Raw genomic sequence first — 15,007 nt, forward strand, 5'->3', positions numbered from 1 at the left:
CCAGTTTTATATCCAGGGCTACCAGGACGCAATCTCCTTTCTAAAACGACTGAGTAAGTGACTGCAAGAGGGGACACGTAGCTTGGGGGCTTCCCTTACATCCTTGGTGCCCTGACAAAAAGGAAAGAGATGCTGCCCCAGAGTGACTGGGGCAGACAAATGCCTGCACTCCTGGCACTGCCACGATTCCCTGAGTCCTGGTGGCTCCTGAGGCTGCCTCGGGAGCCACACTCCCCTCTTCTCTGCCACACTGGGCTTGACAGAGCTTTTCCCAGGGAACACAGGTCCCAGGACCTCTAGACACAAGCGCGGGCTCACGTGCCCTGTGTGGTGTTTGATCAGCCCCTGATGCACAGAGCAGCAATGTTTGGTGATCCCTGAGCCCTGGGGTCATCGGTGTCCCTGATTTCCACTCAGCCCAGGTCATGCCTCACACGGCTGCAGACCTGGCAGGTGAGCAACAAGCAGTGAGAGCTGCAATCTCTTCCCACCAGGGGATTTCCAGGTGAATTACTTTGAGGGCTTCACACTTTCCTTGGCCCAGGAGGAAACCCTGCACCTGAAGCCACGACTCAGGGGTCTTCACTCCAGAGCCACAGATCATGAGGAGGACACCAAAAAGAATCCGGGGATCAACAAGGCAGTGGATGAAGAGCAATAGGAAGCCCCACACCACCTTCCCCACCCCCAGGAAGGTAAAGAACCAGCACTTCCTTTACCCCATCAATTTTCATGTGACACTTGCCCAGGGCTGTCACTGCCCAAAGAGGCTCTGGGACAGGGGGGAACATCAGAAATGGGAGAAAGTTCCCTCTCAGGTCAGGGATTACAGGTGAGGCCTCACACTGAGCCCTCACCCTCGACTTGGGTCAGCATTGAGGACTTCCTTGGTGGCTGGCTCAGAAGGGCTCCGTGGAGAAGGAGCTCTTTCCATGCAGAATGCCATGTGTTCACTCACCCAGTGAGGTAAGAACAGGTTCTGCCCACACCTCCCTTCAGTAGGGGTGTCTCAATGGTTCACGTTGCCTTGGCTGTGCCAGACAAATCCAAACTTCTCCTTAGGAACTCTCCATGCAGCCAAACAAATACTTAATGCAAGGAAAGAATATTAGAGGCACAGGTAAACATCTTGCTATATCATTTTCAAGCAACACAAGGCAAGTTTAACTTGAAAAATTTTTGTTTTCTGCAATCATATTCCAAATAATGAACACTGCCATTTTTTTGCATGGAAAATCAGTGAATCGTGTCATTTCAGTTTGCACTTTTTGGTTACTGAGAAATACAAAGAAGCATCTGATTAAATGCAGTCTTTCTTTCAATTTTACTCTTTATTTTCTCTTTCCTTATGAATCTTTGAACAGTTCAGAATTGATCAGATTAAGTAAAATTACACAGCTTTTTCCACAGGACAATTATTTTCAATGGAGCCACATGAATTAAATGAAAAGTGATGAAAGACACAATGTGCTATATCTAGAAGGTCTAGAAGAAATGAGAAATATAAAGGGAAAAGACTAGGACCATTACCATTCCAGATCTAAAAAGAAAAGTATGGAAAACATTAAATGGAAGCAAGAAAGATACTTCCTTTGAGAATAAACCAACTCCCAATCCACTAAGAAATGCAGGACACAGTGTTAGGCTGTAGAAGTTGCTTCCCTGGTGGCTTTTTTAAAGGCTCCATCAGTCTCAGCAATGGGCAGCTTGTGGAAGTAACAAGGTGGGAATGAGGTTTCTTTGGGAGTTGGGCAGCTCTGGGCTATCAGGAATCTCTGCCTCTGCTGTGCAGCTGGGCCTCAATGTTTTTGACCAGTCTCAGGAGAAAAATTCCTCCTGTGGGAGGAGTCAAGGCTCATTTGTTAGGCCAGAGAGCAATCAAGGGGTGAGTCCAGGCTCTCCATCTCCAGAGCAGAAGCACATCAGATTTTCCAGTTCTGGGAAGGAAAAGCAAAAGCCCTACTGATCAAGGCCAGCAAAAGGCTCTTGCACTCTTTCTCTGTGCAATGCCAGAACATCAGTGATGCTACCGCAGCTGCAGGGGGATAAACTGGGGAACAACTTGTACTTGATTTCCTGGACAAGTGTCTGCAGCCTGCAATCCCACGAGGCTCAGGCTGCACTAGCAGCTTGTCCACAAGCACTTGCAGGTTATCCGTGTGCCCAGCAGGACAATTGCACAAGGAATTGCACCCTCCTTAGTGCCCAGACTGGAAACAGAGGCTGGCATAAAGCACCTGCAGCCCACAGCCAGAGCCACAGGCAGGACTGGGCACGTGCTTGGCTTTGCTGGGCTCAGTTTCACGCATCACACTCAAGGACTCTTCCCTCTAGACCTGCAGTGGGATCCAGCTCCAGAGGGAGGAGCTCTGCTGTCTTGGCTTGTCTCCAGACTCTCATCCCATCCCCCTCAGCCTTCACATTTCTGATGAGGTTGAAGCCAAATGAGACAAGCAACAGGACAGGGCTACAGGGGTAATACTTTGAGGATACCAAAACCGCCTGCCATGTAGACAACAGGAGGAAGGGAAGCAGCTCTGACTGGAACCCACTTTGTCCCACAGGATCTGCCAGAGGTGTCTGTCAGATTGACCAACGTGGTTTTCTTCCCTTTAGGACCAGGCTGAAGAGCATTTCTGAGCCCGCGGCTGCCTTTGGCCCCAGTTTCTGCTTTCAAGAGGCAATGAGCAACTTGGAACCCAGCCTGAAGGCTGAGCCTGACCTGCCCCAAGGAGCACATGGACTGTGCCAGCAATGTCTCAGCACAGGCAGGGCCACAGCTCCCACATGATTCCCATGATCCATCCCCAGAGGAGACATTCTAGGCTGCTTCTATGCCCACTGCGTGCAGCTGGGCTTCCCACTTTGCTTCCTTGGGGTGAAACAAGCTCCTGCACAAGATGATTCCAGTCTATGCCAAACTTCACCTCTAGCCACTGCCTCTGGCCAAGCCTCCATTGCCATTAGCTCCAAGCTCATGTCTCCCAGAGGAGACAGCACCAGCTCTGCTTGCTTGAAAAGATGAGGGATTAATAAAGCAAAACCCAGCTGATCGGAATACTCAATTCTGTAAATATTTATTTCTTCCTCATTCCTGCAGGTTTGGAGCAGGAGGATCCTGCTCTGAGACCATTTTAACTTGGGGGCTCCTTGCAGATTGATTTTTCCTAAAGTTCTCAAAGTTTTACAATTGTTTATGATCAAGCACCACATGGGGCAGGTGAGATACACTGGGCAGTTCAAACTGTGCTCCTCTTTGTGGCTGAGGTTTGTAGATACTTTTAATGGATTTGGATGTCCAATTCCTAGATGAGAATTTTCTTTGGGGGATTTAAATGCCCGTTTCCATAGGGTAACTGCCTCAGGCTGACTGAAATGGTAATATCCTGCCAGGAGGTGGGGATGGTGCTTGCAGCAGCCTGGAGAAGGAGCTGTTGGATAAGTGGGAGCAGAGTTGAAAAAGCAGATGATGGGCTGATTGTCCCTGCCTGGGGAGGCGTGAGTGTCTATGAGCCTTCCACTTTGCCCTGTGGCAGGAACAGCTGGATTTGAGCAGCCTGCCTTAGGCTGCAGTGCTTGAGAGGTGTAAATCCATCCAAGATGGTTCAAAGACAGGAGCACACAGGATCCAAAGCAAATGGGATCTGTCAAAACGTCCCATAAAAAGTTACAAGGGGACTGGAGCACCTCCCCTATGGAGACAGGCTGAGAAAGTTGGGGCTGTTCAGCCTGGAGAAGAGAAGGTTGGATGGACACCTCTGGTGGGCAGGCCCAGGCCCAGGGTGCTCAGAGCAGCTGTGGCAGACTCTGGATCCCTGGCAGTGTCCATGGCCAGGCTGGACGGGGCTTGGCATAATGAAGGTGCCTCTGCCATGGCAGGGAATTGATCTATGTGATCTTTAAGGTCCCTTTTAACCCAAACTATTTTATGACTTATGAAATAAGCATCCAGGTTTCTTTTAGCAAATCCATTCCAGGGAAGGTATTCCCAAGTCACTCATTTGAACTAAAGATGGCAGAAGACAGAATATTGCTCTTTTGCTCAGCCCTCCTAGTTAACTTTGAGTCTGATTACATCAAAGCTGCCTTCAGCTACTCCCCCCATTAATTTCTGCAGTCTCCACAACCCTTTGCATGAAACTTCCCTCTGTTCCATTTCTCCTTGTCCAATGAAACAGGCTATTTACTCTAATAAACAGCTGCTGCTCTTGGGATCCATTTGTTGCCTGTTGGGAACCAACAAACAGAGGATACACAGGTGGGCCAAAGACAATCCACAGCTTCTGATATGCAGCACAATTTTTGGATAATTAAGAGTGCTGCTGATTAATTCTGTGTGCAGACCAGTGACACAGGGTGTGTTTGCCTGGGCCATGATCTGTGGTGGCTGTGACTTACAGACAATTGCATGAGAAGAATTCACATATTTGTGAAATGTCAGGAGATGTAGCCTGCAGGACTCAGAAGTAGGGGAAAGTTGATCTTTAGGTTTCTCCATCCTTCTGCACAGCTGCAAGTTCCAAGGGAATCCAAATGCACTCCCACCTCCACAGGCAGGAGAAGCAGGGCTTTGGGGAGGTGTGAAGCTCAAGAATTGATAATTGGTAAAAAAAACCTAAGGGAACTGTATAAAAAATTAGTTCCTGCCCAGTATGATGCTCCCTAAGGCTTTTCTCTCTCTCTCTGAGGAATTTCTCTTGAAGTTTTTGAGTGTGAGGAAAACACTTAAAACGTGGCATTTCCTGGCAACTGCCTACCCTGTAATCTGCATTAAAGCATGGAAGAGATGCTGCTGGTGGAGAGGAGATAGAGTAGGCAGGGAAAGGACTGAGTTATGAGGTCTGCAAGTGAAGCTGCCCCATGGCCCCTGCAGCCTGGGGTGGGTCCCAGGAGCAGCACTGGAGCTTTTTCTCGGTCGTCATGGAAAAGCAGGTGAGGCCAGAGCAGGGTCACTGCAGTGGCAGCACTGCAGATAGAGCTAGACAGGTTCTGAAGAAAGAAATACTCCATGAAAATTCCCTCGAGAACCAGCAGCCATGCTGGTGTTGCCCACTATATTCCAAGGCAGCGCTTCAGACCCCCAGGGCACCACTGGACAATCCTTGTTACCTGTGGGAACAAGGTGAGAGCTGAGGCAGGGGCAAGCTACTGACAGGGATAAGCAGCCCCAGGAATGTTTGACTCCAAAGGATTTTCTCACAGCTGAGGAGTTTGCAGCTGCCTCAGGGCAAAATCATTCTGAGTCTCTTGGGCAGCTGCACAGGAGGGAACTTGCAAGCGGATTTTGGGGGGATATGCTTTAAATCCCTGAAAGCTTAGTGCCAGAACATCTCTCAAGATCTTGGTGAATGTGCCTTGGTGAATGTCTGCCAGGACAGAGCCCAGCAGATGAATATCTGGAACACAAATGTATTGCCGTAGGGAGGTGGCACTAAGCTGGTTTGTAGCTTCTTTGAAATATCAAAATAATATCACAGGGATAAAAAAAATAGCTACTTTTAATGTGGGCTACTCCAGATTTGGAGTTTTTAGCCACACTCACCATTAGTGACCCAGTGGGTGAGATTCCCAAAGACTCCCTGCTCTGCACCCTTCTCTCTTTTTGCTGAGGGTCTGCAGCCCCCCAGCCCCTCACCTCCTGTCCACAGCTGTCTTAGGCAAACCAGGCACCAAGGTTTGGAGGATGTTGTGGAGTCGCTGTACCAGGGACCTGACACCTTCCAGCAGCCCCCACACCTTCTTCACCCTGCAAAAGCAAAGTACATGGGCTGAGTTTAATGATGGCTGAAGGCAGCAAAAGGGGAGGGTGTTCATAATAAATGCACGCTGTAATAATCTTTTCCATTAGCAAGAGATGCTGTGGCATTCCTGCCAGCCCCACCCGCTCTCCCTCGGATCTTGCCTTCAGGAAACACCAAATCCCTCCATGTGTCCCTTCAGCTGTCCCACCACTGCTAAAGGCACAGCCCCTGGTTTGTGTGTCATTCCCTCATGCCCCTGTTGGGATGTCCTTACCCCTTCCTGAGCAAGGCTGGGAGCCTGTATGGCTGCAGCAGGACCTTTGCCAGTGGGTCCTGCAGTCCATTCACCTGCTCCTTCTTCCACAAGCCTGCACCCAGGAATGACAGCACAGAAGGAAATAAAGACCAGTAATTGCAAACAATTAAATAAGTGCAATAACTCCTCTTGCCCAGCTTAGGTAGGTAATGAAGCCCAGGCCAAACTCCAGCTGGAGTCACTCTTACAAAGTCTCTTTGCAATAGAAATATTTAATAAATAACTCAGTAATGTCTTAAATATAACACTGCTGCTCTTGAAGGCTGCAGCAGCCCTAAACCCAACCTGAGCACCCCAAATCCTCTACCTGGCAGGAAGTAAGGGGTCAGGCACTGAGGGACCCTTTTGCTCAGGCCGGAATGTGTCCCATTGGATTTTCCAGAGTCATTCTTCCCACAGGTGCTGCCGAAGCGGAAATTGCCGTCGAAGTAGTTAAAGCCAAAGGCATCTGGGAGACACAGAGAGAAGGGGTTGATGTTTGTCTGTGTCACACCAAGATGCCCCTTGGGTCCTGGGGTGCCACTTACTGTTCCTGTACAGGAAAAGGGCTGTGTCCTGGTAACCCTGGGAGAAAATGTCGTTCAAGACCTGCAAGGAGAAACACTTGAGGTTATTAAAGAGCCCTGACCCCAGTACAACAGGATCTACCCAAAGCTGTTTGACTGTGGAGGGCTGGGATGGCTCATTTGGGAAGGCAGCAAGCACTGGTTGGTTTCCAACCACCACAGCACCGGTCAGAGAAACAGAGCGGTTTGTGACCGTGTTCACAGGGGTCTTAGGATGAGGGAAGAGACGAGGATCTGACTCTATGTTTTAGAAGGCTTGATTTATTATTTTATGATATATATTATATTAAAACTATACTAAAAGAATAGAAGAAAGGATTTCATCAGAAGGCTAGTTAAGAATAGAAAAAGAAAGAATGAATAACCAAAGCTTGTGTCTTGGACAGAGAGTCCAAGCCAGCTGACTGTGATTGGCCATTAATTAGAAACAGCTACATGAGACTAATCACAGATGCACCTGTTGCATTCCACAACAGCAGAATAATTATTGTTTACATTTTGTTCCTGAGTCCTCTTGGCTTCTCAAGACAAAAAAATCTAAAGATTTTTCATAAAATGTATCTGTGACAGTGGTTTGGGTTGCAAGGGACCTTACAGATCACCTGGTTTTGTCTGGTCCTTTGCAGGTTGTGGACCCCATCCCAAGCTGGCCACCCATCAGCAGTGTCCCTTCCCCAAAATGTACTGCATAAACAGTGGTGCTGCCCCCTCCCTTTGAAATCCCATTAATTAACAGTGGAGATTGAGCTGAACTTTAAATCTCGAGCAGGCCGAAGCAGCATTAATCTTTTCACCAGAACTAAGCTGGGAGAAGCCCTGGTGGTCTCACCATGGTGCTGGGTGGATAGAGAGCATAGCTGATCCTGCACAGGTTCTCTATGGAGATCTGGATGCTGCCGTTGAAGATCTGGAAGCAGAAGAAGATGGCGGGGCAGTCGCGGGGGCAGATGTCCAGCTCGCCGGTGAACGGGGACACGGTGATCACGGGCTCCTCCAGGCTGGACACGGGCTGCAGGCCAGTGAAACCTCCATCCACGTAGCGCTGGGGGAGGAGCACAGGGACCTCACAGACATGTTTTATGAAAAATCCTTTTGCTAGGATTTTTCTCCTGAGAAGCTGAGAGGCCTCAGAAACGAAATGTAAACAATGATTATCTGCTGCTGTGGGATGCAACAGATGCATCTGTGATTGGTCTCACGGGGTTGTTTCTAATTAATGGCCAATCACAGCCCAGCTGGCTTGGACTCTCTGGTCAGTCACAAAATTTTATTATCATTCTATTCTTTTCCCTTGCTAGCCTTCTGATGAAATATTTTCTTCTATTCTTTTGATATAGTTTTTACACCAAAACTATAATATAATATAATATAATATAATATAATATAATATAATATAATATAATATGATATAATGTAACGTAACATAACGTAACGTAACGTAATACATATATTAGTATATATCATATATCATATATCATATATATATATACATAATTTCCTTTAATATAATATATATCATAAAATAATAAATCAGCCTTCTGAAACACGGAGTCAAGATTCTCATCTCGTCCTGGGACCCCTGTGAACATCACCACAGAGGGAGGGTTTGCTCTGGGGGCCTTTGCAGTGTCACTGAGTTGGGAGCCAGCACCTGCACAGGTGACACTCCTGTCATAAGCTCATCCCAGCTTGTCCTCCCTTTCCACTTCCAACAGCATCGTGTCCCACCTGTGCTCTTTATCCCTTTGCTAGCTCCTTCCCCTGCCTGTGGCACCCAGCCAGCTCCTCAACCAGGTCTGCAATCCACAGCAGTTATTAAAATGGAAATATAATTATTTTCATTCACAAAGCTTTGTACAACAGATTTTGGCAGTCAAGAGCCAATTCAGACATCACTGAATGCACAGTGTTGTATAACTTTTCAAGTCCTGAGCTCAAGCAGCAGGGCCCTCATGTTTAATAACTGCCTGCAGATTTATGAGGTATTACATACTGGGCAAGGAAAATGCCAATTGCTCTACTCCAAAAGAAATCTGGATTTACCACCTCCCTCAGTGGGATTGGAAGTTGCAGCTGATGGAATTAAATGTTGTTGAAATAACTGTGCAGAGAGGCCTCACAGAGCAATCACAGAACTGGGGATGGGTTGGGTTGGAAGGCACCTTAAAGCTCATTTCATTCCAACCCCTGCAATGGGCAGGGACACCTTCCACTATCCCAGGTTGCTCCAAGCCATGTCCAACCTGGCCTTGAACGTTTCCAGGGACCTCAGAGACCCCGAAGGGGCTCCAAGAGAGTTTGAAGATGAAGTGACAGGACAAGGGGCAATGGCTTCTCACTGCCATTAGGGTTAAATGGAATATTGGGGAGATATCTTTTCCTGTGAGGATGGTGAAGCCCTGCACAGGTTGCCCAGAAAACACTGCTGAGCTCCTCCTTCGCTCCCTCAGACAGGCAGAGCAGGGAAATGCTCAGGGCTGGGGGAGGATCCTCCCACGAACTCTGGATGTCTCAGCTGTGCAAGTCAGCACCTGAGCCGAGGGATGAACCTGCCCTGCAGCCAGGCCCTGCCCAGGATAACTGGATTGTGTCTCAAAGTCCCCACTGTGGACGTCCTCTTATCTCACTCAGAGATCTGCAAGGTCATCCACGCTCTGTCCATGGGCAAAGCAGGAGAGGGCTCTCCAGATGGCAATTCCACCCAGCTGTCATCTTAGGATGCGGTGAAGAACAAGCTGATGGGCTTCATGATCCTCCATCAACTAAAGGAAAAGCCTGGACACACCTATCCCTCCCTGTTCTGTATATTCCTTCTTTACAGAGGAGTGTAAAGTTCAAATCAAGAACACCCTGCTGGGAGTGTGTGTTTTAGGGGAAATATCACTCACCACTCCTCGGTAGGATGGAGGGATGAATCCACAGTAAATTGGAAGAAAGCAGCTGCAGAGGAGAGCCTGGGGAGGAGAGGGATTGCAGAAGTCAATGTTCCTGTCAAAGTTATTCTACACAAAAGCTGTTGACGTGGTGCCTGAAAATTCAGCCTTGACAAAATCTGGAACCAGGTTGTTGGTGCCACCTGGACTTTGCTGGGGACTGTGGCAAGAAAGGCTTCAAAAAAGGGAAAACATCTTATTTCTCTGAAGTGGAAAGACTTCTCTGGAGCAGGGCACAGCACTGCATTTTTTTAATTTTATAGCTGCCAGAATTAATAGTTGTAAATCTACATGTCTGTGTCCAACACTGCCCTTTGATGGTGGCAAACTGAAGCTTTGGGGCCAATTTCCATCTTTGCGGGTTTTTGGACAAAACCAAGACACCCTCACAAGGTAGCCTCACCCTGATGGGATTTGTCAGTGTTAAAGCCACTTCTGGGACATTTGGAATCCTTTCCCACCCAATCTCATCAGCTGGGAATAAGCACCCCAGGCTCTTGGGCTACCTAGAGGAGGCACCATGGGGTCAACTCCAACATCTCCATGGAGCTGCCATCCTCTACTGTCTCTCTGGGACAAGGGGAACAGGACCTCAGGGTCAACTCTGTTAGGACTTTACCCTGGGATTCTCCCCCCTAGCAGATAATTTACTGGGTAATGAGCTGCTTGTTGTTCAGCAGCAGCTTTGTCCAGCTCTTTCCTCCCAGGAAAGTGCTGAGGCAACAAGAAAACCATTGCCAGATGGCTGAGGAGAGACCTGTAGGGAGAGCTGAGAGGTCACATCAGCACTGACAGGGCTCTGCAAAGTCACTACCAGAGCCCAAACATCAGCTCTGTGAGGCTGCAAACAAACCTGCTGCTTTTTTTAGCATGATTTGTTCCATCTGATCCTGGAACTCAAACCTTCCTCCCCAGGCTCATGGAGCCCATTGTGGTGGGACCACGTCTGTGGCAGAGCCTCCTGAATCTCTCCCCATCTCAGGTAGAAAAAGTGCAGTTAAAGCCACCAGCACTTGGGACGCGTCCATATTCAGGTCTGTGTACCTGAATGAGCTCCTCCTTGGAGCTGAACTCTGAGGCCATGACGTTCTGGCCGTCCACCACCCGTGTCAGGGAGATGTGCAGCCTCCCTGAGGCCAGCAGGTAGGAATCCTCTGGCAGCATCCGCTGCAGGACAGTCTTGAGTTTGGCCAGCAAGCTGCACTTGGGAGACAGGGGCCCCAGGATGGTTTTCCTGACTTCTGTTGCCATTGCAAAGAAAAACTCCTTGAGGTCATCTGAAAGAAGATGAGAAGGTCAATATGCCTGCTGCACTAACAGTTATATTTTAAATCCTATTTTTAACACTCTTCACAAATAAAGCTTCTTGCAGCCCCTCTGTGTTACCCCAGGATGATACTGCTGCTACAGTGGGGGATGTAGAGGCAGGGCAGAAGTGGGGCATGATCCCCATAATGTCCTCAAAGGACATCATGTCTTTGTGTGACCCCACTGGTGAAATCCCCACCTGCACCAGAGATGGGGCCTCAAGATGTTCCTGGTCAGGATTAGGGAAAGGCTCCAGAGAGCCCCAGGAAGGGGGACACTGATTTATCCATGACATCATGACTTGCACAACAAATTCCTGCTCTCCACCTCCAGTTTTCCACATGGGCAGCCCCAGCTTTACAAGGGAGCTGGGCTGGGTCCTGGGTGAGGATGAGGGGCACCTCTTCTGCTCAGGGCTTTCCTGCAAGCCAGGTGTCCTGGCTCCACACACATTGCTGGGATTCCTAACTCACCTGAGCTCAGGGGAGGTGTTAATAGCCATGACATGTCTCTGCACATCCCAGGAGCTGGGTTAAAGGAGCAGAGCCCTGGACGCCCAGCTGAGGGCTCAGGAGACTCCAGGTTTTAAAGTGATGGAGAGGAAGAGGAGTGCAGCAAACCCTGCAGGCAGCCTGATCCCATAGAGGGAATTTAGTTCCTTTGCTGACATGGAGGTCTCACCTGGGGGAACACCCCACCTGCGGGGTTAAACCCATGCAGTGACAGCTTGTCCAGCACCAAAGCTGCAAAGAATTGTCCTTGCACACAGGGTGGGACCCTGCACCAGCACGAGGCCATGGGCCTGGCTCAGCACCAAGGCTTTGCAGGGACAGAGGTTTCCGTGCAGTCTCATGGGATTGTGCGGACAGACAGACGGATTAGGCGCAGTGTCCTGAGGGCAACTGGAGCCACACAGGCGTTAAGAGGGGTTATGTGTGTTAGAGCAGATGCTGAGGCCACACGGGGCCACGATTAACACTGGGCAGGTTTGCACAGAGGGGATGCTGAAAGAGCCAGACCTCCAGGGAGGTGGGGCATGCCCAGGTCTCTGTCTGCCTGCTCTGTGTCCCGGAAATGGGGGAAAACATGGGAAAAACTGCCCACAAAAACTGCTGGGTAAGAGGTGAGAGCCAAGCCCAGCTTTGCAGAGCGAGTGAAGGATGAGTCTGGCAGCAATGTGACTGTCCCTGCCTGCACCAGCTGGGTGACAAGCATGTCCCCACGAGGTGGCTGGCGGGGTCACAGAGGACAGCCTGGCTCTGGGAGCTCAGAGCTCCTCAGGCAGCCCAGGGCAGGGGACGGGCACCTCACTGCAGCCACTGTGGGACACCAAACACACCTTTCACCTTTCTGACCCAGTCATCCTCATTATGACTATGACAGAGCTTGTGCCACATTCATTTTCCTTGTTAGAAACCTGACCAGAGTTATCACTGTCCAAAGGGTCTTTTCTTCCTCTGGGGAAGATATTTTGGGCACAAGATCATCTCAGCCCCTCTAAGTGGAAGCTGCCTTCCACCTCCAGAGAAGCAGATGCCCAGTTCAGGACTGGTGCCCCCAGCAAGAGCAGCTGCTGAATGTATTTTCACTGCTGGACAGCCCCAGCTCCATCTATTACAGCAGCAGGAGGAACCAGAAATTTTGGCGCCCTTGCTTATTTGTGGAGGAGTTCATCCCCACGTGGGCAGAAATGTTCCTTTCTGCCTTGGCTAAACATATTTGCCAATGTTTTGAATTATTTTTAGCTGCAGAAGAACAGTTCCAGCATCCACCAGAGGTTTCAAGAACTGTATGTTTCCTCCCAGCTTCCTCCATCATTATTTGGTCCCCAAAACCTTCTGCTCCTCCTAAATGTCCCCATTGCTTGAAGCAGAACTTGGATCAGGCTTTAGAGCCTTAAGTCTTGTGTACACTTGTTTACACATGGGCACTAATTGGAAATATGGGAGGATGTGATTATTAAAAGTGGATTAACTACTCTGAATTAATTCTACACATAGAGGATCTTGTTGCTAAAGGGACCTGTTTCCACATGGTTGAAAGAGGGTCAGAAGAAAACCCCTTTAGCAGCAATAAGAGAAATTCCAGCCCTGGGCTGGAGCAGGCTGCTGTTTTTCCAGGAATATCCTGCAGGAGCAACAGGGAAAGGTGCACCTGGAGCTGGGAATCACACAACATCTCTGATTGTTCTGGGAAGGCTGAGTGGGATCAGCCAAAGTGGCATGCAAACAAGGCTGCCAGCTCTATAGAAACCTGTGGGACAGCCACTTGTGTCCCTTCATAGCTGCACATCCCAAGAAACCTGATCCATAGGGAAAAGAGGGTTTTACATGGGTAAATCCAGCCCCTGGGGCTGCACAGACTGCCTTTGGGACACACCTCAGCACCCCTCAGACCTCAGAGCAGAAGGGCAGGGGATCTGCTCCTCCAGCAGGAGCAGGAAAAGGAGCCAGTGGAATATGGGATATGGAATGCCAGGTACATCCAGACTTCCCCCTGTAATTTCTGCCCACTGAGAGGGAACACGCGGGCTGTCAGAACCGGCTTTCTCAGCTCGCACCTCCCAAAACTGCACCGTGCTGCCTGCCAAGGTGGCAACACCTTGGCTTTCTGTAATGCCTGCTGAGCGAGGAGAGCTCCACCAGCCCCACCACCCCCCAGCACCCCGAGGCATCTCCCCAGGGCTCATGGAGCAGAAGAGCTCCTGGAAGGACTCGAGGCCGGGGTGTTCTTACCGAGGCCGATGCCGCACACGACGGCAGCAGCGATGATGGACCCGGCCGAGGAGCCGTAGACCTTGCAGGCAGACTTGAGGAGCTCGGGAGCCAACTCCAGCAGGGACTGCACCACCCCAACCTGGTACAGGGCCAGGAAGCCGCTGCCCGAAAAGGAGAGCGAGAAAGGGGTGCTGGAAGCCCGGAGATCCTCCACAGCCATCTCGGGATCACAGCAGCGGATCTGGCTCGAGGTCTTGGGGTTGTCCTTTTTCACCAGGTGAACCTCAGGCTGTCTTCTCCTCTGCTGCCTCCAGGCTCATCTCTAGCTGCAGAGGAGTCCAGAAGATGGATTTTCTGCCTCCTTTTATGACAGCTCCTCGAGGCGTTGAGATTCACAAGCTATTTTAATTGCTGCCTGTGCTAAAAACAGAAATTTTCCCCTGATCAAAACAGCTCTTATAATCCTCAAACACAGCCAGCTCGGATGCTCAGGGCTGTATCAGGGGTCCCCTCTCATGCCAACAGGTCTGCAGTGCCCCAGGAGTCCTCCCAGAGAGGATCCTGGTGTTGCTGTGCCTGTCACACTTGGGAACATCCGTGCAAAAATTCCTCTTTGCTTTATCCTTTCTTCATCAAAGGGTGTTTTCCTAAATTGGATTCTCCATCAATCCCAGCTTAGGCACAGCTCAGTACTGAGTGAGTAAAGGCTTGTATAAGACACTTAAAGCCAGAGGGTGTTACACAAGGGGTGGATGCAGGGCGTTACGTTGGGTTAGGTTTGGAAATATTCCTTAAGTTTGCTCCCTGTTGGAAGGGTTTTGCCCTTGCCTGACCCTTGGATATTGTTTGCATCAGGAAAAAAACAAAGACCTGGGTTTGCTTTTCTCTCCCCTCCCAATAAGGCCCTACAGCAGCATCACCTTGCCCAAACCTGTGGTTATTCAACCAGAATCAAGCTGCCTTTGAACTGTCTGCATTGCCTGGGGGATAGTTATAAAACCAGGGAGAATTGCCATAGATTTCTTGTCTTTTCTAATGATCCAATGCTGCTGCCAACATACAGAACAAAAATTGCCATTTTAACAGATGTATTTATAAAGTACTGGTAAATATTGTGTCGTTTCTGTTGTCCAAATCCATAGAGCTGCTCACTGAGAGGGAACATTCTGTGGGTTAGAATTAGGGCTGTGTATACAACACAACATGTGGGTAAGGAGCAAGGCTCTCCTTCCCTGTGTGCGTGCACCAGCCTGGCCAGCATGGTCCCAGCATCCTGATACCACCTTTGCAGTGCTGTTTCACCCCAAATTTTCATACATTTTTCCCTGCCTTCCCCAGCCATGACTGTGTCCCCAAGACAGGAATTGGAGCAGAGTCCCCAACACTGACAAGCAAAATGTCCCTGGGTTGAAATGTCACCAGGAGC

The 15,007-nt window shown here is 49.5% G+C and overlaps 1 protein-coding gene across 1 annotated transcript; it reads right to left on the reverse strand.

Moving 5' to 3' along the window:
* Nucleotides 1-1,384: 1,384 nt before the first annotated feature.
* Nucleotides 1,385-14,256, reverse strand: PNPLA1 (patatin like phospholipase domain containing 1). Its single transcript, XM_054290726.1, has 9 exons — nt 13,600-14,256; nt 10,601-10,833; nt 9,512-9,577; nt 7,453-7,665; nt 6,585-6,645; nt 6,365-6,505; nt 6,016-6,109; nt 5,636-5,746; nt 1,385-5,109 (listed from the first exon to the last, which is right to left on the reverse strand). The coding sequence occupies exons 1-9, from the start codon at nt 13,799-13,801 to the stop codon at nt 5,106-5,108; spliced, it is 1,125 nt and encodes a 374-aa protein (XP_054146701.1). The 5' UTR covers nt 13,802-14,256; the 3' UTR covers nt 1,385-5,105.
* Nucleotides 14,257-15,007: the final 751 nt, after the last annotated feature.

Source organism: Melozone crissalis, unplaced genomic scaffold (assembly GCF_028551555.1).
Source record: "Melozone crissalis strain CALT ecotype California unplaced genomic scaffold, PUWL_Pcris_2 ptg000086l_1, whole genome shotgun sequence".
Taxonomy (NCBI): Eukaryota; Metazoa; Chordata; class Aves; order Passeriformes; family Passerellidae; genus Melozone; species Melozone crissalis.

What these genes read in the sequence shown, in the direction of transcription:
- PNPLA1 (XM_054290726.1), bottom strand. Translation starts at nt 13,801, where the DNA reads ATGGCTGTGGAGGATCTCCGGGCTTCCAGCACCCCTTTCTCGCTCTCC. An exon ending in CTCCATCCTACCGAGGAGTG is followed by an intron (nt 7,666 to 9,511) that starts GTGAGTGATATT and finishes CTCCTCCCCCAG; the next exon opens with CGCTACGTGGATGGAGGTTT. An exon ending in CCAGCCTTGCTCAGGAAGGG is followed by an intron (nt 5,747 to 6,015) that starts GTAAGGACATCC and finishes TTGCTTTTGCAG; the next exon opens with GGTGAAGAAGGTGTGGGGGC.